The 24992-nt window shown below is 49.5% G+C and overlaps 1 protein-coding gene across 1 annotated transcript; it reads right to left on the reverse strand.

Annotated features, from left to right (window-relative positions):
- Positions 1-14991: 14991 nt before the first annotated feature.
- Positions 14992-23239, reverse strand: LOC125621769 (uncharacterized). The gene is made up of 4 exons (XM_048819034.2): positions 22816-23239; positions 19261-19387; positions 18538-18651; positions 14992-18175 (listed from the first exon to the last, which is right to left on the reverse strand). Exons 1-4 carry the CDS (start codon positions 22858-22860, stop codon positions 16683-16685), a joined length of 1779 nt encoding a protein of 592 aa, XP_048674991.1. The 5' UTR covers positions 22861-23239; the 3' UTR covers positions 14992-16682.
- Between the last annotated feature and the right edge of the window lie 1753 nt (positions 23240-24992).

Here is a 24992-nt window from a genome sequence, read left to right on the forward strand (position 1 = left end):
ATTCTAAATTAGAGTTAAAGCTGGAGATGAATGTGTCACTGACCCAGAGGGGGGATTCAAATTAATCCCCAATGCAGTGTGACCATTCTGAGTTTAAATCCCGGTGTCCATCAACAGAAGTGGCTTCTGGGCTTTTATTTGCCAAACTTGCTTATTTGCCCATGGGAAGGTTTTGTTTATTTTTTTGGTGGGATTTTTTTTCTTCATTACAATGATGCTAAAACTTTTGTAACTAACATGACCTAATAGTGAGGGATTGCTGAATGGTGGCTTAGAGGAGAACATGATGTGAAAATCTATTTTGATTTAGAGTCATCAGATGTAACATGCTCTGGGATTAAATTTTATATGAACTTCATATCCTTCGCCCTGTAACGTGGGTTTCTCTCTGTTTCCTGAAGGCCATTTGGTCACATAAGTGGATATTAGTTTTGTTTGACAGGCTATAGCTGATACTTATTATGGTTTTCTTGAGACAAATTACCATGGATGAGAATAGTCATTTCTTCTATTTTTTTCCTTTCCCCAACCCTTTGCCAGGAGATTTTAGTGTTTTTCGAACAATGGGAATGATAAATAACCATTGGCACAAACACTGATGGGCAGAGTCACCATCTGAAAGGCAGAGAATGAAACAGAGCAGGAGATGACTACATGATCCCTGCAGTGACATGAGATACAGCCAGGTGTGGGAGATACAGCTCTGAGAAAGTGCAGCGTTTGTACAGCTGAGGCTGAGAACTTGGAACTCATTACACAGGGGACAGAGAGACAGGAAATATCCTTGTGGGGTGAAGCCATCACTGAAATGCAAAGAGTGTAAATAACACGAGAAGAGGGGTGAGCAAGGGTGTGGGGATAGGCAGGGGGTTACCAATTTCTGGGATGAGGTTGGGCAGCAGTGGGAAGGAAACGGGGGTTTTCAACAGGCCTGTGTAGCCCTGAAGTCAGGCCCACCCAGTCACCAAGGCCACAGGGAGGGGAAGACCCTCATAGCCCAGCAGGGAACCCTCCCCATCTACCACAGTGTCCTGTGTTGGGATTAAAGGCACTTAAACATGATCATTGCCTCGCTCATCCCACCCAGGGACTTTTAGATTCCTCTGCAATCCACAACACTCCCACTCAGCTTCCACCTAACCCTGTAGGTGCCTAAACTGCCTGGACTCCTACATTACTGCAGTAAATGTTCCTTTGGTGCCTAAGAGAAGGTGCCCTGCTGCCTAGCTCTAGCTGCTCCGGGGCTTATCTTGTGCTGAAGCTCCAAGCCAATCCTCAAATTGAGGGAAGATGGGTGCTCCGCTGTATCTCCCGCCTGATCCAGGGGGTGTGCTCTGAGGATGCCTAACTCCCTACAAAGTGGGAGAACTATCACCTTGCACCCAGGGGTTAGGTTGCACATCAGGCATGGAAGAAAACCTGGTTCCAGTCTCCCCTCTGTCTGGGGAGGTGAAGGGATCCATATAGGGGTCTCTCACCCCTCCAGTGACTACACCAACCACTGGATTATAGAGTCATTCTTATTCCTTATCAGGACTGGTTAATATTCAGTTATTGAATTAAACGGAAACAATTTCTACAAGACAGACCCACATCAATTGGGTATTGCTACCCAATTCCTCCTACTTCTATGCATTCTGCAATCTGTGTTTTGAACTAATAACGATACTTTTATTCTCCAAACATAGAAATGTATTAAGTGGCAAAAAGCAGTGCAGAAAAACAATGTGCAAAAAAGTGCAGGCAATGTAAACAAAGCTTTAACATCAATTAACAGAGTAGAACTTTAAAATTGGAAATGCAGCAAACATTTCTGTCCATTTCAGCAAACAAATGCAGGCTGCTGTGGCTACACATGGGCAAACCATGCTTTGCACAGGTCAGTGTACGTGAAGCTGTGGTTTCCCTTGCTGTCCCCCAGCATGGAGTGTTAGGGGTTAGGACGTGGCCTGAGATGCCACATGAAATGTTGGGGATGTAGGGAGCTGCTAGCATGGAGTTCTCCAAGGACTGCAAAGGGTGGGGAGTCTGGGATTTTTGGACCTTTAGGTCAACCGGTGTCTGCAGTATTTGGATTTGTGGCCTGAGAAGATCTATGATGTCCTGGTTCATCTCCTTCTCCTTGTCCTGCTAGGATTTCTCTCTCCTCTCCTCTCTTTACTTCTCCCTATTCTTGGTCATATTGGCCCTTCAGGCCCTTTGCTCACAGGCTAGTGCAGCACTGGCTTGCAGGACCTTGCTGAATATGCCCTCTCTAGTCCTCTGCTTTCTCATAATCAGTGTTGGGCATTCTGTGGGTGTGGAGAGGACACCCCTTAAGACTGCAACGGCAGAAGCTGCTGATTAAACACAGACATGTCATTGGATTTACAGTCACAATGGAAAGGGAGAGAGAAGGCTCAAAACGCCCATCCCTTATTCCCAGAAATGCTTTTAATAAGAAAAGTTTATTGACACTTCAGCTGTGGAGGACCTCTGCACTGCACCGCTCTCCAGTCCCAGTCATGGTGCGTATGGCCCCACCAGTGGTGAGTGAGGAGATGGGTGGAGGAGGAATTTTGGTTCCATGACGCAATAAAATTTCAGACTCTGTTCCATAGGAACAAGTGCAAGGCAATGCCACTGAAGATTGGCAGGATGTTCCACAGGTGGTGGTGGTGGTGGTTTAAGCTGATCTCTTATTCCTGAGGGTAACAAAGGACCAGAAAACATAGCTCCTACTGATGTCCTGAAGCCTGTATGCCACTAACCTGTTTACTGAAATGGTGCCAACTGAACTCATCATGGACTAGCGTGGCAAAGTGTCCTACCACAGAGGAAGAAATAAGGCAGCCCTCCCTAGAAGCCTTTGGGAGAGGATTTCAGAGCATCCTCATAAAAGTTTAATCGAGATGTCTCAGGAGGCTACAAAGAAAATCCCTATGTACATAAACAAAGTGCCCCCCTTCCCCTATGCTTAACCTAGCAGCGGAATAAAAAGCACATGTCAATTCTAACTCTGCTTGTTGTACCTTTACTTCTTGTATGAATAAAACAGTGAAAAGTCAGTACCTGTGGCTTGTTATCTTGGGGATGGGCCAGGCACCATCTTTAAATTTAAACACTGTAAGGAAAAATGCATAGTCACGCTTTCCCAGGGTACCTTCCCATGCCTTAGGCCCACCCATGCTTGCCTGGTATACTGGCTAGACTGCTGGTGGTGTCTTCACCAGGCCCTGGCTCGTGGCTTGGCTGGAGCCTCCTGCTGCGTTTCCTCCCCCTCCCCCCACTTCCTCCTCCTCCCTGTTCATGGCAGGGGTCTCTGTCTTGGGCTCCTCTGAGGTATCCACAGTGGTTTTGTGGGGTCTTTTCCAAGGCTGGCATGATGCTCAGTGTAACAGCTCAGCACCAGATCGGTGCTTGCCTTGTGGTACAGCTGATGCAGTTCCTTTGATCCATGCGGCATTCCTGCTGATCCCTGTCGTATCCCTTCACCTGCATCCCTCATGCAATCTGTTCGTGTTTCTGCAGCTGGTCCATACCTGGACTTGCACAGCCTCTTCTCTCCCAGAGGCCCAGGAGACCAAATACCTCCAGTCTACACCCGGCGGGAGCACATTTAGTACATGGCACTGGCATGGTCAGCTGCACACAATGGCAAGCTCCTTGTTGTCCTTGCCAAGGAGGACAATCAGGAAAAGGCATTTCAAAAACACATGGGAGGTTTCGAAAGGGGTGGTGGCTTCCAGTCTCTGTGACCCTTGGGCAGTAGGGTTTACAACTGTGACCAGATCTGTCACTATCACAGGGAATGGGACATTCTGGGACAGCTGCTGGAGGACTATGAGGTCGACAACAGGTCATGAAACAGAAAATATCATATTGCCTCTGTATAAATCTATGGGACACCCAAATATTGAATACTGCATGCAGATATGATTGCCTTATCTCAAAAAAGATATATTGGAATTGGAAAGGGGCAACAAAAATTATTAGGGGTATGAAACAGCTTCCATATAAGGAGAGATTAATAAGACTAGGACTTTTCAGCTTGGAAAAGAGACAACTAAGGGGGGATATGATAGAGGTCTATAAAATTATGACTGGTGTGGACAAAGTAAATAAGGAAGTGTTATTTAATCCTCAGAACACAAGAACTAGAGGTCACTGAATGAAATTACTAGGCAGCAGGATTTAAAACAACAAAAGGACATATTTCTTCACACAACACACAGTCAACCTGTAGAACTCTTTGCCAGAGGATGTTGTGAATGCCAAGATTATAACAATGTAAAAAAAGAACTAGATACATTGATTGAGGATCGGCCATCAATGGCCATTAGCCAGGATGGGCAGGGATGGTGTCCCTAGCTTCTGTTTGCCAGGGACTGATTACTTGATGATGACGTGTTCTGTTACCTCTGGTGCACCTCACATTGGCCACTGTCAGAAGATAGGATACCGGACTAGATGGACCTTTGGTCTGACCCAATCTGGCCATTCTTATGTTCATGCAGTGCCTACACTCACACTGTGTAGACTGCAATAGGTTGATTATGGCTCCATGCCATTTGGGAAGGTGGTTTTACTGAGTCACTGTGATGGGGCACTTACAATGGCCAGAGACAAATTTGAGTGTAGACACATGCACAGATGAGTCAACGTAAGGCGACTTGAGTTTATCTAACTTTGTAATGTAGACCAGGACCTCCAGACAGAAGTTGTGTTTTCTATCTTTGTTATTTTCTCTCCCCTTTTTTGTGTAATTATTTTGTCTGAAAGGAAGCAGAATGAAATTCCACTGACATGAACCGCTTCAGCCCATCCCAAGAAACATGTTTTCTTTTTCACCAAAGGGACAATTAATACCATCTTTAATACCATCTACAAATCTATCAAATAGAGGATTTTCCCTATAAAAGACCCTGTACAGCTAAAGGGAATAAAGAATATTGTTACAATGGAATTAAGCCAGCAATAACTTGACACCAAACCTCATACCACACAGTCAGGGCATTTAAAGGGCTTCCCCTGTGTGTGGATTCTCTGATGTCTGATAAGGTTTGAGTTGTGACTGAAATTTTTTCACACTTGACAAATTTATGTAGTATTGAGGTTGATCTCTTGTGTGATTTCTTTCATGTGAAAGAAGAGCTGAGCTCTGGATGAAGCATTTCCTGCAGAGGAGGCATTTACAGGGTCTCTCTCTCTCTGATATTCTCCGGTGCTTAATAAGGTTTGTACTGTGACTCAGACTTTTCCCACACTCTGTGCATTTATATAATGTTTCCTATGTGTAGTTCTGATGTGTAGAAATCTCTGACCTTTGAATGAAACATTTCCCACAGTCTAGGCATTTGTAGGGTTACTTTCCTGTGTGTGTTTTCTGATGTGTAATAAGCTCTGAGCTCTGCATGAATCTTTTCCCAGAGTCACAGCATTTATAGGGTCTCTCCCCAATGTGTGTTCTCTAATGTCTAATCAGGTGTGAGCTCCAACTGAACCTTTTCCCACATTCGACACATGTTTTTTCCCTCTTCTATGCCGTTTCTCTGCTGGCCTGTGGTTTTCTTGTGGTTCAAGGATCCTCTCCTACAATGAATTAAATTTACCCACTTTCTTCACTGAGTGCTTTCCCAGCTGTATCTTTAAGCTGTGTTGGTTTCCCCAGACTTTTCCCAGTGCACAACTGCTGGGACACAGAGAGAATTCAGACATCAGTGTCACAGAGTCCCCGGGCGGTGCTCTTGAACTGCTCCCTACGAAGCCAGTCAGGACGCTGGTGAGGTCTCCTCTCTGTGAGCAGACTGTCTTCAGGACAAACAATTCACACAGCTTCCACCTTCCTGGGTCTGACATTGGAGCATTCAGCATCCTCTGCCCCTCCGTGCACTTCCCACAGCGAGTCCGCCCAGGTGGCGTCCTGGGGAAGCCAGAGGGTCCTGCACCCCAACTCCGCAGTCAGACATGACTCTCAGCCAGCCAGTAAAACAGAGGTTTATTAGATGACAGGAACATGGTCTAAAACAGAGCTTGTAGGTACAGAGAACAGGACCCCTCAGCCGGGTCCATTTTGGGGGGCAGTGAGCCAGACAACCACGTCTGCACTTCACTCCATGTCCCCAGCCAGCCCCAAACTGAAACTCTCTCCAGCCCCTCCTCCTCTGGGCTTTGTCCCTTTCCCAGGCCAGGAGGTCACCTGATTCCTTTGTTCTCCAACCCTTTAGCTCTCACCTTGCAGAGGGGAAGGGCCAGGTCATCAGTTGCCAGGAAACAGGGTGTTGGCCATTCTCTGTGTCCAGACCCCTGCACACACCTGCCCTCTAGGGCTCTGCAATGATCATACACCCTTATCCCACCATCTAGATATTTAAGAACTGCATAGGGGAAACTGAGGTACCCCCACAATATTCAGAGAAAACATTAAGAACAGTCCCACTTTGTCACAATCAGTCATTGCCTGTGCCATAGGCACCAACTCTGTGGTTGCGCTGGGGCTGGAGCACCCACAAGGAAAAATTTGTGGGTGCTCTGCACCCACCGGCAGCCAAGCTCCCCGCCCTCACCTCCTTCTCCCCCCACAGCGCGCCATGTCCCCACTCCTCCCCCTCCCTCCCAGCGCTTCCTACCCCTCTGCCCCCTAACAACTGTTTGGCAGCGCTTAGGACTTTCCAGGAGGGAGGAGGAGGAGCGGGGACGCAATGCGCTCAGGGGAGGAGGTGGAGAAGAGTCAGGACAGGGACGAGGACTTGGGGGAAGGGGGTGAAATCAGGGCGGGGCGAGGGCAGGGCAGGGGCGGAGCCAGGGGCAGTCGGGGGGTCGAGCACCCACCGGGCAGAGGGGAAGTTGGCACCTATGGCCTGTGCTAGGGTTAAAGGAAAGAAAAGGGAAATTGCAAAGAAAGGAAACAACATAATACCTGTTGGGGAAACTGAGAAATTGGAAGAGATGTGGAAGCAGAATCTAAACACCCAGAGGGAAGTAAAGTTGGGAATGGAGATCCTGGCAGCTGTCAATCGGACGGGTGGGAAACCATGAGTGATGGCTGCCAGAAGACACCACACTATAACTAGTGCAAAGCAGACAAATGGAGCTGATGTAGCAGGGAGCCAAGCATCAGGATGTCTCACGTGGATTCATGACTTGCCAGTGATAAAAACATGAAGGCTCTAATTCAGAAAAATGGCCTAGTTTGGGGCACCTGCATTTCTCTTTCCCAACTAGAGAACTGCAGGGCAGGTGCTCCAGGGCTGTTCAGCATCCACAGATGCAGGTGGAGTCAGTGGGAGCTGCAGGTGCCCAGGCCCCTGAGAACCAGGCCCCAGGTGCCTAAAGGTCAGCACCCAATGTCTAGACCCTAAACTAAAGGCAACTTGTTAAATCTGGACCAAGCCCCTCACTGTGCTCTGGTCCCGTATGGCAGCTTGTCTGGGCCAAATGGGCTGTAGGAAAGGAGAAAGCCCCTCTCCCACGCTGAGGGTTCCCTCCCCCACAGCAGCTGCAGGCACAAGACATGTTCCTGAGAGGGCTGGGAATGAAGTGGGGGTGGTGAGGGTGGGGTGGATGTGGCATAGAGGGACATGGCTCCATGTCTACTTGGCAGCCGGTATCAAGTGGAGTGCCCCAAGGGTCGGTCCTGGGGCCGGTTTTGTTCAATATCTTCATAAATGATCTGGAGGATGGTGTGGATTGCACTCTCAGCAAATTTGCGGATGATACTAAACTGGGAGGAGTGGTAGATACGCTGGAGGGGAGGGATAAGATACAGAAGGACCTAGACAAATTGGAGGATTGGGCCAAAAGAAATCTGATGAGGTTCAATAAGGATAAGTGCAGGGTCCTGCACTTAGGATGGAAGAATCCAATGCACCGCTACAGACTAGGGACCGAATGGCTCGGCAGCAGTTCTGCGGAAAAGGACCTAGGGGTGACAGTGGACAAGAAGCTGGATATGAATCAGCAGTGTGCCCTTGTTGCCAAGAAGGCCAATGGCATTTTGGGATGTATAAGTAGGGGCATAGCGAGCAGATCGAGGGACGTGATCGTTCCCCTCTATTCGACATTGGTGAGGCCTCATCTGGAGTACTGTGTCCAGTTTTGGGCCCCACACTACAAGAAGGATGTGGATAAATTGGAGAGAGTCCAGCGAAGGGCAACAAAAATGATTAGGGGTCTGGAACACATGAGTTATGAGGAGAGGCTGAGGGAGCTGGGATTGTTTAGCCTGCAGAAGAGAAGAATGAGGGGGGATTTGATAGCTGCTTTCAACTACCTGAAAGGGGGTTCCAAAGAGGATGGCTCTAGACTGTTCTCAATGGTAGCAGATGACAGAACGAGGAGTAATGGTCTCAAGTTGCAGTGGGGGAGGTTTAGATTGGATATTAGGAAAAACTTTTTCACTAAGAGGGTGGTGAAACACTGGAATGCGTTACCTAGGAGATGGTAGAATCTCCTCCTTAGAGGTTTTTAAGGTCAGGCTTGACAAAGCCCTGGTTGGGATGATTTAACTGGGAATTGGTACTGCTTCGAGCAGGGGGTTGGACTAGATGACCTTCAGGGGTCCCTTCCAACCCTGATATTCTATGATTCTATGGGCAGTGTAAAGCTGGGCCTCTGGTACTCTGCACGCTGGCTGAGAAGAATGGGGGCCATTGTCATAGGGATGTAACTCTGGCTGGCTTCAGAACTTCCTTAGCCTGAGCCAAGGTCTGCACCAGCCCCTGCAGCCACGGAACAGCAGAGTCACAAATTGCCTCCCCTCTCCTTGAGCCGGTACAGCTGGCCCACTGATCTAGCTTTCCCCCACCTCAATTTTCACATTGATAAAATTATTTTATTATTATTCCTATTTCTGCGAATGGAGGACGAGGGCCCCATAGTGCTGCTCTCTGTAGAGACGCTGAGTAAACAGACCCAACGGCTCACAATTACAGCCAGGATTTCACGAACACTTAACATCCCGTTAGTGTCAAAGGGACCAAAGAGGTTAAAGTTACTTTATGCCAAAGTCTTTGCAGGTTTTGGGTCTAGGTTATGACAAAAAGCAGTAAGTCAATGAGACAAACCAACTGGGGTCTGAATGGTGTGTGTTGGGGGTGGGGGGTGATGAGGGAAAAGTAAATCTCTCTCACAGATTGTTTGTCCTGGGATGGTTGTGATGCTCATGGATATTGGTTCCATTGCTGGGAAGTGCCTGAATGAGAAAGGAAATAGAAGGTTTTAGACCTTTTTATATTAAATACCTGAGTGTGTCTCGGTCTGTTTCTGTGTCATCATTAAAACGCAGTTCTACGAGTTCAGAGTGGTGATGCTGTTATAAATATGAAAGCCTGAAATCTCGTCTCTTTTATCTGTCCCCCCTGCAGACCCTCTGCTGTCTGCACTGGAGACAAAAAGAGGGGAACCCCTAGGACCACACAGAGCGGGTGAGATTTCAGCTGGAGATTGTCTTAAAATTATGAGAAAATTCCAGTGAAAACATCTTCATGAGATTGCAGCTAAAGTTACCAAGCAAACCGACAGCGACCATGACACACACAGCCCTAAAAATAACACATTAAACAGTAAGGAGATCCAGGGGCACTGGGTGAACCTGGGGGCCACGCCCCCCCCCCCCCCACTTTTAAAAGTGGGATGGTCAGGCCCGACCACTTTTTAACATGGGCATAGTTTGGGGGCGGGAGGCCAAGTTCCCCTTCCCCCCCCCCCCCCCGTCCCAAATGGCAAGCCTTGGGCAGGCATGCAGCGTTGTAGGCAGGGGCTGTGCTTCATGGCAGGGCAGCTGTTCAGCTTCCCTCTGTGAAGCACAGCCCCTGCCCATGGCGCCAGCCTCTTTCCAGTGCCGGCCCCTCTCAGTGGCTGCACCCCTCCTCCTGATTTAACTGGGAATTGGTCCTGCTTTGAGCAGGGGGTTGGACTAGATGACCTTCTGGGGTCCCTTCCAACCCTGATATTCTATGATTCTATGATTCCTCCACACCCAAGGCCCTGCCCCCGGCCAAGCTAGAATCCACAGCTGGGCTGCCACCCAGGGAGCCTAGGCTGCAATGGGGAGCCACGGTCCCTCCACCTGCCCTGGGTGGCACACTCCAGGAAGCGGGGACATGGGCCGGGGGCTGCTCTCAGGCCCCCCAGAAATCCACCCAGAACAGGTGGAGGTCAGGGGGTCTCCACAACAGCCATGGTTCTCAGCCTGTCCAAGGGGTGGGGCCTTGGCAGGAAGAGGAGTGGGGTGGGGCCACGGAGGGGACAGGGACACAGGCAGCAGGACCTGGTGCCACCCCCAACTCCCACCAAGGCTCTGAAACTCCTGGGGAGATCCCAAGTTGAAGTCACATAAACATAGGGTGACCAGATGTCCCGTTTTTAAAGGGACGGTCCCTTTTCTGGGACTTTTTCTTATATAGACGCCTATTATCCCCCACCCCCTGTCCCATTTTTTCACAATTGCTATCTAGTCACCCTACATAAACACTCCTGACACCAACCTTAGCGCTGAGTTCATGCCTATGCTGAGGAACAGAAACACTCTCCCTGAGCAGCACCCGAACAAAGCTCTCTGCCCTGAGGGCTGACACATCCCTCTGCTTTACCCCGGTACCGGGGGTTTGCCTCATCGCTCTTCTCCAGTATATTACCTTTCCTTTGGACAGGGCTAGGCTCTCCCACTGGAGCTGCTCACTGCTTCCTGGATTGGGGAAATGCTCTCCCTCTGATGCTACCAGCTGCTCCCATCTCTCTAGGCTGGGGATGGGGCCACGCCGTGGCGACGCGTGGGTGGGGCATGAGTGGGTCACACGTCCCTCCCCACAACGCACAGGGGGGGCAAGGGGCCAGCAGGCAGAACCGGAATGGAAGAGGCGGGGTCAGAGCCTTTCCTCTTCCAGTTCCGGCCCCGCTGCCCACCTTGGACGCTGCCCAGTACAGCGCAGTGGCTGGACTCTCCCGGGCAGCTGCTGCACTGCACCGGGCAGCATTCCAGGGAGGCAGCATGGCCGGAGGCTGCCTGGGAGAGCGAGAGGCTGCAGCAGCAAGGGGGTGGCTTGGACTAGCTGCTGTACATGTACACAAACTTGTCTGTCTTAACAGTTGGCTGAACACGAAGTAGGACTGAGTCAACTTGTCGGCTCTAAAGTTTTATATTGTTTTGGTTTAGAGTGCAGTTATGTAACAAAAAAAAAATCTACATTTGTAAGTACAACACTCATGATAAATTTGTTAGTCTCTACGGTGCCACAAGTACTCCTGTTCTTTTTACTCATGATAAAGAGATTGCACTACAGTACTTGTAATGAGGGAACTGAAAAATACTATTTATTTTATCATTTTACAGTGCAAATATTTGTAATCAAAAATAGTAATATAAACTGAGCACAGTATACTTTGTATTCTGTGTTGTAATTGAAATCAATATATTTCAAAATGTAGAAAAACCATCCACACTATTTAAGAAATTTCAATTGATATTCTATTGTTTCACAGTGTGATTAATCATGATTAACTTTTTAAATCACAATTTTTTAGTTCATTGCGTGAGTTAACTGTGATTAATCGACAACCCTAAAATAAACCATTAAAAACAACAACAAAGTTTTTTTTAAAAAAAAGCAAAATAGAAACAAATACAAAACACACTGAACTTCAAAGTTCCCCTCCCCCTGGATCGGCTACAGGATTTGAATCGTCTCTTCAGATCCCCAACGCGCACCCCACCACTTCAGCTCTGGGAATACAGTAGTTGCTGTGCTGTGTGTGGATCAGCCACCAGCAGGGACAGGACACATGCTTTGCCAGTGGGTTACACAAGTATTTGCTAGTCATCAGTAGAACATTTTTGATCAGGACTCTGGGTTCCTATTGCTGACTCCTCTGGGTGGAGGGTGAGGGAAGCTCCTTAAAAGTGTGGGGGGGGGGAACCATCACCCCTCCCCTTGCACTGCCCCATTCCTGCCACCCCTGTGCCACCCCTTCCCCTCAAGCTCCCACTCTTGCAACACCCCTTCCCCATGAGGCCCCACCCTTGCCTGCCCCTTCCTCCATGAGGCCCCCTCCCACTGTTTCTCACTCTTATGACCAGTAAAAAGTCTTTTAAAAGTGATGGGGCCATGGCCCCCCTATTCTGGTACCTCTGGTGTGGTGAAATGGTTAGCAACAGGAAAGCCAAAGAACATATATTTGACACTTTGAGACTAAAGCCAGTGGGGATGAGTAGCTAATACCTGGGGCTTCCACACTAGAGACCCTAGTTCTAGTCCCCATTTTGACCTTGTGCAACTTCTCTGTTAACTTATTAGCACACTGAGCTGCAAAGGTGTCCAATACTAGATTGCGTTCTAGGGCTGGAGATATGAAGTCTTGGTCAGCCATAAGAGCTGGGAAGTGTCTGCAAACACAAACAGCACTCATTAGAAGCGAGATGATTTTTACTCACGGCTTCTGGCTTGTTTCACTGTACCACAGCCCACGTGTTTTGTCCTTGTCATTGGAGAGCATCCCCACTCCCCCATCCCACTGCTCCACTAAGCAGTCTGGGAACTGTCTCATTGGCACAGTCAGCTGCAAGTCAAGTGGACTGAGGGATTCATCTCTCCAGCCTCCTCCTCAAAGCTCCTGGAGGCCACTTCTGTCAGCCAAAAGTAACTACATGTCACATGTGTCTGACTGATGACTACAATTCTCAGGCAATACGTTCACCAGCTAAAAAAAACCCAGAAGCAGTGAGATCCTCTGCCTGAGCTCATCCACCAGAGCGGACAGCCTCTGACTGCCAAGAAGCAGGAAGACTGACTGGTTAGAAGGAAATTTACAACCGTGTAACCAGTTAGCCTTACATACTCATGACAATGTGTCTCATCACAGTATGAGTCAGGATCTGTAACAATATTGTATCCCATTGCTCATGAAGTAACCAGCTGCTTCCCCAGCAGCATCTCTGCTCAGCACGCCTTTCCCATTGCAGCTGCAGCTCCTGTTCTGGTTCCAGAAGGCCACTCCCCAGATTCACTGTTCATCTGATCTCAAAGCCACTTTGCTGCAATAGACTCTTGGATGCAGTGCCTAGCCATGAAAGAGCTGCAGAATGAAGGAGTGTGACTGATGGCTAGAAATCTCCAGCCATGCATTATCCAGCAAAACAGGAGCAGTGCTGGCCTTCCTCTTAAAGAAAATAATTTCAGTTCACACGATCCAGCTGCAAAAACGTATGAATTCCACAGTGCAATGCATTAAATAGCTGCAACATTGTACCAGCTGTATGGTACCCCTTGTAACTAACCACATCCCTGGCAAGTGCTCCATTCTCGCCACAGCTGGAGTTCCCTTTCTGGTCCAGCTGGCTGCTCCCCAGAGTCACCCAGGCCCCCTCTGTCTGTCCCCAGATCTCCTCCTGAAGCCAGACTGGACAAGTGGCCTGAGAGCCTTGGGGCCTGGAGTTCTCTGGTTAGCCCATCCCCTGTACAGAGTAGGAGCCCTAGGGCCAGCTCCCTGCACATCCGCTGCCATCTGCAAAGAGCCAGGAGTCCACAAGAGCTGGGGAGACTGTGCAGGGAAACCGAAGCAGTAGCCACCAGGCTAAGAACAAATGTGACAGCTGCCCTCTTGGCCAGCACAGAACCAGGGACCCCTACAGCTCTCTGTTTATCCCACACCCTGTGCAGTGCAGGACCCCTAGTGCAAGATCCCCTCACTCCCACTGCCCTTGGCTATTGGGCCCCAGCCCTCACCCAGGGGACAGGAGCTTGGTCTCCGTGGGCCAATGAGTCCCTGGTGTCTCTGCTGGGGCTGACAAAAAGGGAGAAAATCAGTTCGGGCCTTGCTAGGTATGGTTGTGTGAGATGGGGTCACCTGCCCCACTAGGGCCCAGGCTGAGATCCCAGCACATTCCAACCTGGCCCCCGAGCCACTATCAGATGGACATTCAGCCTCTGTATGCTGGTGCAGGAGGCATTGGGTCATTGCCCTGGGGGAAGCTGCTGGGGGAGGGAGATTTCCTGCTCACAGCCTCAGTGGTCTGGTTTTACTTTAATTCCCCACCAGATACGGAGACTGACAGAGACTGTGGGTGAGGGAGAAAGATTTGTGTCTGTTTCTTCATCCCTTCCTCCACATTCTTATTTACAATGTCACCAGAAAATGAGAACAGGCATTTGCATGGCATTTCTGTAGCTAGCACTGCAATGTATTTACGTGCCAGATATGCTAAACATTCGTATGCCCCTTCATGCTTTGGCCACTGTTCCAGAGGACATGCTTCCATGCTGATGACACTTGTTAAAAAAATAATGCATTCATTAAATTTGTGATTAGAACCAGGGAATCCCTAGTGGAGAAGCTGGCCTAGGGAATGCAAGCAGAACTGGAGGGAGATGGGAGATGTGTCCAGTAGGTGAGCACAGAAAGCAGCTGTGTATTCAGAGACAGCCTGAGCATTTTAGAGCAGGCCTAAAAAATGATACACTTTCACTCCTGTCTACTTCTAAAGGGGAATCTACAAACCCCATACTGAGGTTTTTAGGGGGAGGGGAGCCCCTCCTGCCTGCAAGCAAGCAGCCTGATCACACCCCAACACAGCTGCCTCTACTACCAATAACAGAGGCAGGCTCCCACAGCTGCAACCAGTAAGGGAGGCAAGACCTGCTATAAAAGGAGAGAGCACAGAGACAGTGGGCGGGCATGGCAGAAAGGGCTGGGACAATGGAGTCCTCTTACTATTGGGCTGTCTCTAGAGACACAGCCCAAAAGAACAGATGCAAACTGCTAGGCCTCATTAGATCCTAGGGGCCAACCGAAAAAAGCCAATCGGGGGTAGTAGAGATCCCCTTGAAAGACCACATCAGGGACTGTGACATCACCATTATCACCTGACTCTGCACAGACTGACCTAGTGACTGGGGGGAGGGTCAGTGAGATGATAATCAGAAAAATTCTGTGCGTGTGTCCATCTGTTCCCTAATCTTCCTTTCCCAGGTTCTGGCTGCAGATTTTCCCCATACGCTTCACTCAAAAGCACACTGGTTCAGATGAAAACATAAAACAAGATTATTAACTACAGAAAAATCGAAGTTGAATATAAATTATATCAAACAGATCAAAGCAGATTACCTAGTAAATAAACCAAACCTCAAACTAAGCCTAAAAGACTAGAAAGTTTGGATATGAACTAACAATTTTTCATCCTGACTGATGATACAATCAGACTTACAGATGCTGAAGGCACAAGCTGCACCTGCTTTGCAGCTTGAGCTCCCTACCCCTGTTCCAAGTCATTTTCTTTCGGAGCTTCTTTCAGGTGTTCAGCAGTGGGAGAGTGAACCACCACCAATGAGGTCACTCCCTGCCTTACATAGCTTTTCCATATGGCAGAAACCCTTTCTTTCAAACTTGGTTCCCAGACCAGTTTGTGGAAAAACACAGGTCCCCAAAACAAAGATCAGTGTCATGTGGTCTGGTCATATGCCATGGCATACCTTGCTGAGTCACAGCACCCATTGCTCATAGGCTGTCTGGAGCGTTCTCAGGAAGGCTCACCAGGTGGGGGATAAGATTCTCCTAAGGCCTATTGTTCCCCCTGATGGCCCATTACCTAACATAGGCCCTTCCCAACGCGCTGTCTAGACTGGAAGCATCTTGCCTAGTGCATGTCGCCCAGGTGTAACTACATTTGAAATAAAGACACATAGGCTTTGTCTACACTAGCAACGTCAAAGCACTCCCGCGGCTCTCCCAGCGCTCTAAAAAAACCATCCCCACAAGGGGCGTAGCTAACAAGAGCGCTGAAACTTGCATCGCTCAAGGGGGAGCTTTTTCATACCCCTGAGTGAGAAAGTTTCAACGCTGTAAAGTGCCAGTGTAGACAAGGCCATAGTCACGATTCATAACTTCAGATACCAAGATGATACATGCTTACAAATAGGATCCTCATATTCAGCAAATCAGAATTTTTCCAATGACACCTTACATGACCCATCTTGTACAAAATGCATCATAATTATGCCATAATAATATCATAGCAATGTTACTATGACGAATATGAGGTGTAGTGTCAAAGGCAGTTTCTCTCTCCCTTCCCCCAGCAGGTTCCCAGGAGGCAGGAAGGCCCATCAGTTCAGCAGCCAGGGCTGCAGCAGGGTGGAGAGGCTGACTGGGACTTCTCCTCCTCTGCCTGGGGTTTGCTTAGACCAGGCAAAGCCAGAGGGTCACTAATCAGCTGCTGCTGGAACCTGCCCCTAGAGGCAGGCAGTTGGAAACCTGGAAGCCAAATGCCACTGCGGTGTGTGGGAATTAGGAAATGGAGTTTTTACTGAGGCCAGCCCTAGTCAGGGCACTGAGAGAATTTCTCTCCAGTGTGGAGGAGTCTCTGATGTCCAATATGGTGTTAGCTCCAACTGAAGCATTTTCCATGCTAAGGACATCTGAGAGGCTCCTCCCTGTGTGGATTTGCTGATGCTTGATGCCCTGTAAGCACCAAATGAAGCTTCCCCCCACATTCAAGCTCTTTCTTTTGTGAACTATCTGATGGGGAATAATGCGTGAGCTCAGACTGAATCTTTCCCTGGAGTTACTGAAGCTTTTCCCACAAACCAAGGGTTCTCTCTCGTGTGTGGACTGTCTGATGTCAAGCAAGGTTTGATCTTCAATTGAAACTTTTTCCAAAGTTAAAGCATTTATAAATTCTGGCCCATGTGGATTCTCAGATGTTTATGAAATTATGAGCTGGGACTGAAGCTTTTCCCTTCATCCAAGTATTTATGGGGTTTCTCTCTTGTGTGGATTCTCCCATGCTTAATAAGGCTTGAACGCTGACTGAAACTGTTCCCACAGTCCAAGCATTTAAAGGGTTTCTCTCCCGTGTGGATTCTCCCATGCTTAATAAGGCTTGAGTGCTGACTGAAACTGTTCCCACAGTCCAAGCATTTAAAGGGTTTCTCTCCCGTGTGGATTCTCCCATGCTTAATAAGGCTTGAGTGCTGACTGAAACTGTTCCCACAGTCCAAGCATTTAAAGGGTTTCTCTCCCGTGTGGATTCTTTCATGGCTAATAAGGCCTGAGGTGCGACTAAAACTTTTCCCACAGTCCAAGCATTTATAAGGTTTCTCCCCCGTGTGGGTTCTCTGATGTATAATAAGGGCTGATGGTGCACTGAAACTTTTCCCACACTCAAGGCATTTATATGGTCCCTCTCCTGAGTGGATTTTCCTATGGCTAATAAGGCCAGAGCTCTGACTGAAACTTTTCCCACAGTCCAGGCATTTATAGGGTTTCTCTCCCGTGTGGATTCTCCCATGCTTAATAAGGCTTGAGCTCTCACTGAAACTTTTCCCACAGTCCAAGCATTTAAAGGGTTTCTCTCCCGTGTGGATTCTCCCATGTTTAATAAGGCCTGAGCGCTGACTGAAACTTTTCCCACAGTCCAAGCATTTTAAAGATTCCTCTCCCATGTGTGTTTTCTGATGTATAATAAGGGCTGATGGTGCACTGAAGCTTTTCCCACAATCAAGGCATTTATATGGCTGCTCTCCCGTGTGGATTTTCCCATGGCTAGTAAGACCAGAGCTCTGACTGAAACTTTTCCCACAGTCCAAGCATTTATAGGGTTTCTCTCCAGTGTGGATTCTCTGATGTACAATAAGGGCTGATGGTGCACTGAAGCTTTTCCCACAATCAAAGCATTTATATGGCCTCTCTCCCGTGTGGATTCTCCTGTGGCAAATCAGGCCTGAGAGCTGACTGAAGCTTTTCCCACACTCAAGGCATTTATAGGGTCGCTCTCCTGTGTGGATTCTCCCGTGGCTAACAAGGCCTGAGTGCTGACTAAAAGTTTTCCTACACTTCAAGCATTCATAGGGTCTCTCTCCTGTGTGGATTCTCCCATGCTTTATAAAGCCAGACAGCCGACTGAAGCTTTTCCCACAGTCCAAGCATTTATAGGATCTCTTTTTTTTGTGATTTGTCTGCAGGGCTGTGGTTTCCTTGGGACCATTGCCTCCTCTCCCACATTCAATGGATTCATCCACTTTCTTCCTTGGGCTGTTTCCCAGTTTTCTCTCTGACCTGTGCCAATTACTCCAGGCTTTTCTCTGTTCCAAGCACTGGGAAAAATTACTGTCAGATCTCAAAATGGTCCACTGCATTTCCAGTTGCTCAGGACCTTCCTGCTGTGGATTCCCCTCTTCGTTCTCACTCACTGTCTTGTCACCTGCTGGGGGAGAGAGAGAATCCAGTCAGGAGTCATTGCCTGGGCTGGTCAAAAGGACAGAAAGGGGAACAGCAAAGAGGAAAAACACAATACAGTAACTGTTGGGGAGACTGAGAAACTGGATTCCGCCTCCACATCCCATCCAAACACTCACAGGGAAGTGAAGTCAGGGAGAAAACTCCTTACAGCTAACAGGGTGGGTGGGAAACCATGAGCGATATCTGCCATGATGATATGACACCTCCTGACCACAACCTGACCTGGGTGAGATGAGGCAGAACTGAGGGGGCTCACAGCACATTTTGGAGATTTTCAGTTTTTTCCTTCATTTGCCAGTTTCTGTGTCAGTATCACAGACTCCTCACCTGTGTGGGTGTCTCTTGGGATCTTCCTTTCCTCAGAAGCTTGGAGATCTGGGACCCACGGCTCTTCCCCTGCTTCCAGCTGGGTGATCAGGTCAGGTTTGGGAACGGGGAGTCCTACTCAGGGGGTGAAATCAGGCATGAGCAGAGTGCACGGAGGATTGGTGGAGTATTTATCACAAAGGGCACATCTTGAGTTTAACCTGACCCCATGATTTGCTGGGGGGTTGTGGGATCTGAACAGATGGGAACATGGTCACTGAACCCCCTTGGAATTGGGCGGTGTCTGGAGGGGAGGGAGAGTTGTCACACCCTCACTAGGAGTTTTCAGGATCTGTGTGCTCTGGGGGATTTGCTGAGGCACATGCAGCTCTGATGTTAACCCCCTGCCTCTGTTTAAACCTCAGAGCCCTCCCCACATATGGAGCTAGTCCCATGAAGAAAGATACAGAGAACCTGTTTGAAGTGAGAATTAATGCAGAGAGGATAATACTCTGCTTCTGCCCCCATGACAACTGGAGGGATGGAGATGAATTAGCATGTCCATTAGCTCCACGAATCCCTTATCCCATTGGAGGGGGTTTGGAGGTGAACGGTTCTCTAACCCTGGAGCTGTGGACTACGTGACCCATTCCCCTCTAATGTAACTGACCAGGGAAGAACCTGACCAGGTGCAGAAATACAGGGCCCCATGGCTTCAATAGCTGAGGGGACAGGAATCCTTACCCAGTGAGGTCACATTCTCATAATTCTCCTGCATGACGTCCCTGTAGAGAGCTCTCTGACCGGGGTCCAGCAGAATCCCCTGCCCCTCCGTGAAGTACACAGCCACCTCCTCGAAGGTCACCGACATCTGAAACAACAGGTGCTCCCCACTCAGTGCCTGCTGCCCCAGCCGCAATCCCACTATTCATGGGGGAAGAAGCCCGAAAATGGGACAGCTCTGGGAGGGCCAGAGGAGCAGAATCCCACCCCCACCCTGCTCAGAGTGGCCAGGAGGTTCCAGGGAACAGAGAGATGGGGAGAACTCCTTGTCCCTCCCAGCAGATGGAGGAGGGCAGGGTCTTCTTATTTATCACCCACCTACTACACACAAGCTGATGTGGGAAGCAGTCCCTTTGTATTTCACCGCAGTCTCTGCCTAGTGGGTTCAGGCTCCAGAACTCTGGTCTGTTTTCCCAGCCCCATCCAGGGGGTTATTTCCTGTTTCAGAAACGGGGGAATGTTCACCCCGCCAATGGGCCTGTTAATAAATCAGGTCCTAAGCTGAGCATGTCCCAGCAGGTTTAACACACCCTGTCCCTTCCCTGCCTCACCCTGTTTGTTTCTGCCCCACCCCCTCTACAGTAATCCTCCCCACCAGCTCCCCCCAGAATCCCCTACCTGAGCTGGATCCACCACATCCATTTCCCTTCCCTGTCCCCTAGGAAGATGGGATGATCTGGAGCAAAACGGGGTTGTTATTCTGCAGCCTGTCAGGGTGAGAAGGGAAATTGGGGAGGTTTCTGAATTAGCGTTAGTCCCTTTCACACCCCGATTCCCCCCACGCTCTTTCCCTGCAGACAGACACTCTAGACTCCGCCATGCTGGGAAAACCCTCAGTTACCTTATTACAATGAAGACCTGATCTCCCTGCCCCCTGAGACTAAACCCATGAGACACTTTTAAACCCTCCCAGGAACAGAGTCTCTGAGCCAAATGCTAGAAAAGAGCAGAATCAAAGATGCTGATTTGGGGGATCCCCCCTGACACTGTCCCCAGGGCAACACATTCCCCAGCAGCACAGGGACGAGGCAGAGGCAGGAACTGGCTTTTCCTCCCTCTGCTCCTCACCTTCTCCTCAGGAAAGTCAACCTGCCCCAGGGTGCTGCAGGGAATGGAGCTGGGCAGGGAGCTTGAAACCTCCCTCCCCACTTATTGCTCCTGCTGCCCCTGCCAGTCTCTCCACTCTCCCCTCTGCATGGAAGGGCTGGTTACTGTCTTGCCATTCCTGTTGGTGCTTCCTCTCCAACAGTTACTGCCACTGCTAACAGTGTGCGCCTGGGTGTGTCGGGGCAGCAGCTCTGGGTGTTTCGGGGGCAGCAGACACCTGGGAGCAGAGCTGGGGCAGAGCGGGCGCCATCTCTGCAGAGTCACTTTCCTGCCTATAGGTCTCTCTCATCACCTGCACTCTCTGGCTCAGGAGTTGATGCCAGCAGAGTCCAGGGCTGCCCTAGAGGGCTAGTTCCAGCCACAGAAGAAAGTCCCCCCTCGGCTGGACACAGAGGGGCTTTAATGATGGTCTGTCCCAGCACAGACCCCGCTGGGGAGCAGCAGCTGCTCAGTCTGGACTCCCAGATCACAATGGAGGCAGCATCATGTGCCCCAGGAAGCTCAGCCAGCTCTAGGGTTCCAGTATCCTTAGTACGAAGAGAGAGACTGACACCGGCCTCTTTGACCTTAGCAATTACCAGAGCCCTCTGGTGGTGGCAGCTAATAACCAAGCCTCCCTGTGCTGCCCCTGCAGCCCCCAGGGACAGTCAGGCCAATGTTGATTTCATTTGCCCACCTAGACTCATAGTGGAATTGGAGACCCAGTTCAAACTGGTATTTTATACATTAACCGGAACCGAATCTCAACCATAAATTTGTTTTACTGACTGAACCTCAACACAACTGAACAAAAAAAAAAAAAAAAAAAAGAGGGTGGGGGTGGGGGAAGAGTGCTGTTACCAGTTAAAATAAAGATTCAGCATTTTTTAAGCTCATTATATGAAGAAGAAAAAAAAAAACCCTACAGTGATCTTATTTTCATTTAAGAGAAGCTAACTAGCCAATGGGCTGGTGATGGCTCCCATTCTGCCCCAGGATAGTGAGAAGAGAATGAGAATAGAAGGGGGCCAGACCACAAGCGCAGGGAGGGAGAGGGGAAACTTGGGAGCTGCCTGCACACCATGGGAGGCAGAAGCGGGGCCAGAGGTAGGTGAGCCACCTCTGAGAAGTCCCTCTGGGGAGAGAAGAGGTGGGATGCTCCCTGGGCCCTGAAGTTCATAATAACTCTTCAAGTCCAAGGGCAAAGGTTAATGGCTCCCCAACCTTCGCCTCTTAGACAGGCCTCCTTCCACCACTCCCAGCCCCTGGGGCAGCTCCTCCCTCCAGTTGCCGCACTTGAGACAGGGTTCATGATCCAAGCTCCCTTCCTCAGTGAAGCCACCTGCAGGGCTCCCTCCCAGCCTCCTCCGGGCACTGTCTGATACCCACCCCCAACCCCCCACCCCTACCCCAGATAGATACGTTTCTCTCATATGTATATCTTGATCCTAGACATCAATTCCCACTGTCAGCAGAGGACAAAGTCAAGGCAAAATTTCATTACACCAAAACATGGATAAAGATGGAAATGTTTGAGTCAGAAGTCAGAAATAATGATATCACAGAACCAATGTCAGACACGTCTGAAATTGAAAGACGAATTGGAACTTATGCTGAACTCTTGTGAAACCTCTAAAAAAGAAGCGATATCTGGACGAAGGCAAGCCCAAAAAAGGATTGGGCAAATTCCTGATTCATTCGCAGATGGGCCACATCACCATAAGAAAGAAAACATACCAAACTACTGGGAACATCTGAAAAATGTCACGCCCAAGCTAAATCAACTAGCAACTGGCAGTTCCAGCAACACAAGTGAGCGTCGAAATACAATTTCCAGGCCTCAAGTATATCCTTTCACTGCAGAGGTCCAATATGACAAAGCAAATGTTTAAATATTTTTTTTAGGTTTCTCAAACAGATTGTTTAGGAAAAATAATCACATATATTTGACAACATAAAAACACATGGAAAATTCATGTAAAGCTAGTTACTAAATACATAAATAATCAAAAATCAAAACAGTTTCCATTTTAAGTTGCAGATCTTTCTTGGATTTACCTCTACTAAGATTGAAATAGGATTTAAACCGGTAACTGAACTTCTATTTTTGTTTCTTTGGGTGGCTTGAACCAGAAATGAAACCGAACCTACTGAATGGAACTGAACCTCAATCAAACCAAAACAAATACCAGTTGGATTCCTTGCCTGCTGTTGCTAACAGTGACTCTGGTTTGACACAGAAATCAGAGCAGGAACCTGTTCAGTCCTGTCAGCCCCAAACATTTATCATTCAGGAGTCGGACCCCACAAATAATGAGACTGTCTTAAAAAAACCCCAAGACTAAGGGCCTGTCTACACTACCGTTGGAGATCGGCAACTTCAGCTACATGAATAACGTAACTGAAGTCAAAGTACTTAGATCTGCTTACCGTGGTGTCTTCCCTGTGGTGTGTCCACGGGAGACACTCTCCCATCGATTTCCCTTGTGCTTCTCCTTGAGGTGGAGTACCGGAGTCAACAGGAAAGTGATCGGCGGTGGATTTATCGCATACTAGATGCGATAAATCCAGCCCCTGCTGAATTGATCACTGCCCCGTCTATCCGGCTGGTAGTGAAGACATGCCCTAAATTAGGAGCAGAGAGTGTGTGCGCGCATGGGGGTGGGGGCGAAAGCATAATATTTGCTTTGTAAATTCTGAGCCCGTAGGGGGAGGTCCACTGCGCCCCGCTTGTTTAACCATTACTAGGGAAAAAGATTCCCCACTGACTGCTGGGCGGGGCAGCCCCATCCCCCTTTCCTACCCCATGGGCTGGGGGAGCTGCCATTATATCTCTCACCATCCCCCTCCCCTCTGGCTCTCCCTTCCCCAGCCCGTCTCCGCTTGCTCTCATATTCTCCCTCCAGCTTCCCCAGTCACCCCTCCCCATATCCCGCCTTTTCCTTCACTTTATCCCCCCACTCAGAGTTTCCCCTCTGTTCCAGCTCTGTTCCCCTGAGCCCCAGAATCCTCCCCCTGCTTCCTGTATGTTCCCTCAGCCTCCCTTCAGCAGCCCCACATCCCCAAGGCCCTAACACCCCTGTATCCCTGTCCACCCCCCCATCCTGCCCCCTGCAACCCTGTTCACCCCTTCCTACTCCCTCACACACCCCTGTTCACCTCTGGCTCTCAGAGCCCCCTGCCCCTCTTCAGTCCCCTTCTGGCTCCCCACATGTTGCTGTCCCACCCCTAATCCCTCCCACTCAGGGCAAACCATGGGAGCTGGCAGCCAGCTTTCCTCTGCCCAATGCAGCGAATCGCGGCCAGCCCAGCTGGGAGCAGCCTGGGGCATCCCCCTGCCCCTGCAGACAGGCTGCTCGGGGGCAGCGCTCCGTGGGGAGGGGGGCAGGTCTCACCTTCTCTCCACGTGGGGCACTGCCTGGCAGCAGGGCCCTGGGTCCCAGTAGGGGCGTCAGGACAGGCTGGGGTCTGTACTGGGAGAGTCTCTCGGGGAGCAGCAGGAATGTTCCTCCCTCGATAGGAAACCTCCCCCGCCTGCAGCCAGGGCTCTGGGGTCCCCAGCGGCGGCAGCAGCCGAGGCCCTGGGGTCTTGCAAGGAAGGTGGATTGCAGCGTAACAGAGTCACTGCAGAGACGGCAATTCCCTTCCTGCGGCCAGGCTGCGTGACCCCGGGGATGGCTCCGTCCGGTGCCTCCTGGGTCCTAGTGAGATCGATTGCACTAGGTTTGGCCTGCGTGTGTGTGTCTGTTATTGTTATTATTTACTGTATTGTCATCCCCTGACCCACCGATTGGGGGGGGGGGGGGGTTAGTGGTCAATTGCCCAGGGGCCCGGTGATTTAAAAGGGCCCGGGCAGATGGGATAATTTTTATTTAAAAAATACATAACTAAGATTAAAAAAGACCATCCCCCTGCCCCAGACCTTCCCTCTCTGGAGGGCCACATTCGCTAGGAATAGGCAGCTCCTCTCAGCATTAAGGAGGCATGATGCATAGAAGGCCCCCTGTCAGTGGGCAGACAGAGAGGAGCCATCCAGACTGGACGTCTGTGAAGACACTGGATTTTTCCCAAGAGTTCCCAGGATTAACCCAGTGTGACGTGATCCCAGGGTGCAGCTTGGGACCATGGGACCGCTGTGCCCCCTGAACTCTCTCCAGCTTAGGCTGTCTCTCACAGTGCCTTGCTAGTGACCAGCAGCCAACCCCTCCAGGTGCTGTTGTCACTCAGCACAACCGCATATGGAGCCCCACGCCCAGCTAGATTGCAGGAATACTCTCAGAGCCACTCATGAAACACAGAGAGGCACCACCCAGATCCCAGCACTGTACCCCAGGAATATACCGCCCTGCACTGCTCAAGATTAATTTATTAATTGGTTCACCACTTCATCAATGGAAAGTGGACATACACCAGCCTTTGTAAAACCTGAGCAGGTTTACCACACACACTTCATACAAACTCACCGGTAAAGATAAACAGTAAAAGAAGTTTATTGACTATAAGGATAGAATTTAAATGACTATAAGTGATAGGCAAAAAGTCAGCATAGTTACCAAAATAAAATATAAGCATGCAGTCTAAACTCTCAACTCTATTAGAATGGGCAA

The sequence above is a fragment of the Caretta caretta genome, chromosome 14, assembly GCF_965140235.1.
Source record: "Caretta caretta isolate rCarCar2 chromosome 14, rCarCar1.hap1, whole genome shotgun sequence".
In the NCBI taxonomy this organism is placed as follows: Eukaryota; Metazoa; Chordata; order Testudines; family Cheloniidae; genus Caretta; species Caretta caretta.

Excerpts from the sequence above, each read along its gene's own strand:
- LOC125621769 (XM_048819034.2), bottom strand. The coding sequence starts at position 22,860 with ATGGGAGAGTGTCTCCCGTGGACACACCACAGGGAAGACACCACG. Across the intron at positions 18,652-19,260 it reads TGAGAATGTGACCTCACTGG|GACTCCCCGTTCCCAAACCT; the intron begins GTAAGGATTCCT and ends CCCCCTGAGTAG. Across the intron at positions 18,176-18,537 it reads CCCAAGAGACACCCACACAG|CAGGTGACAAGACAGTGAGT; the intron begins GTGAGGAGTCTG and ends TCTCTCCCCCAG.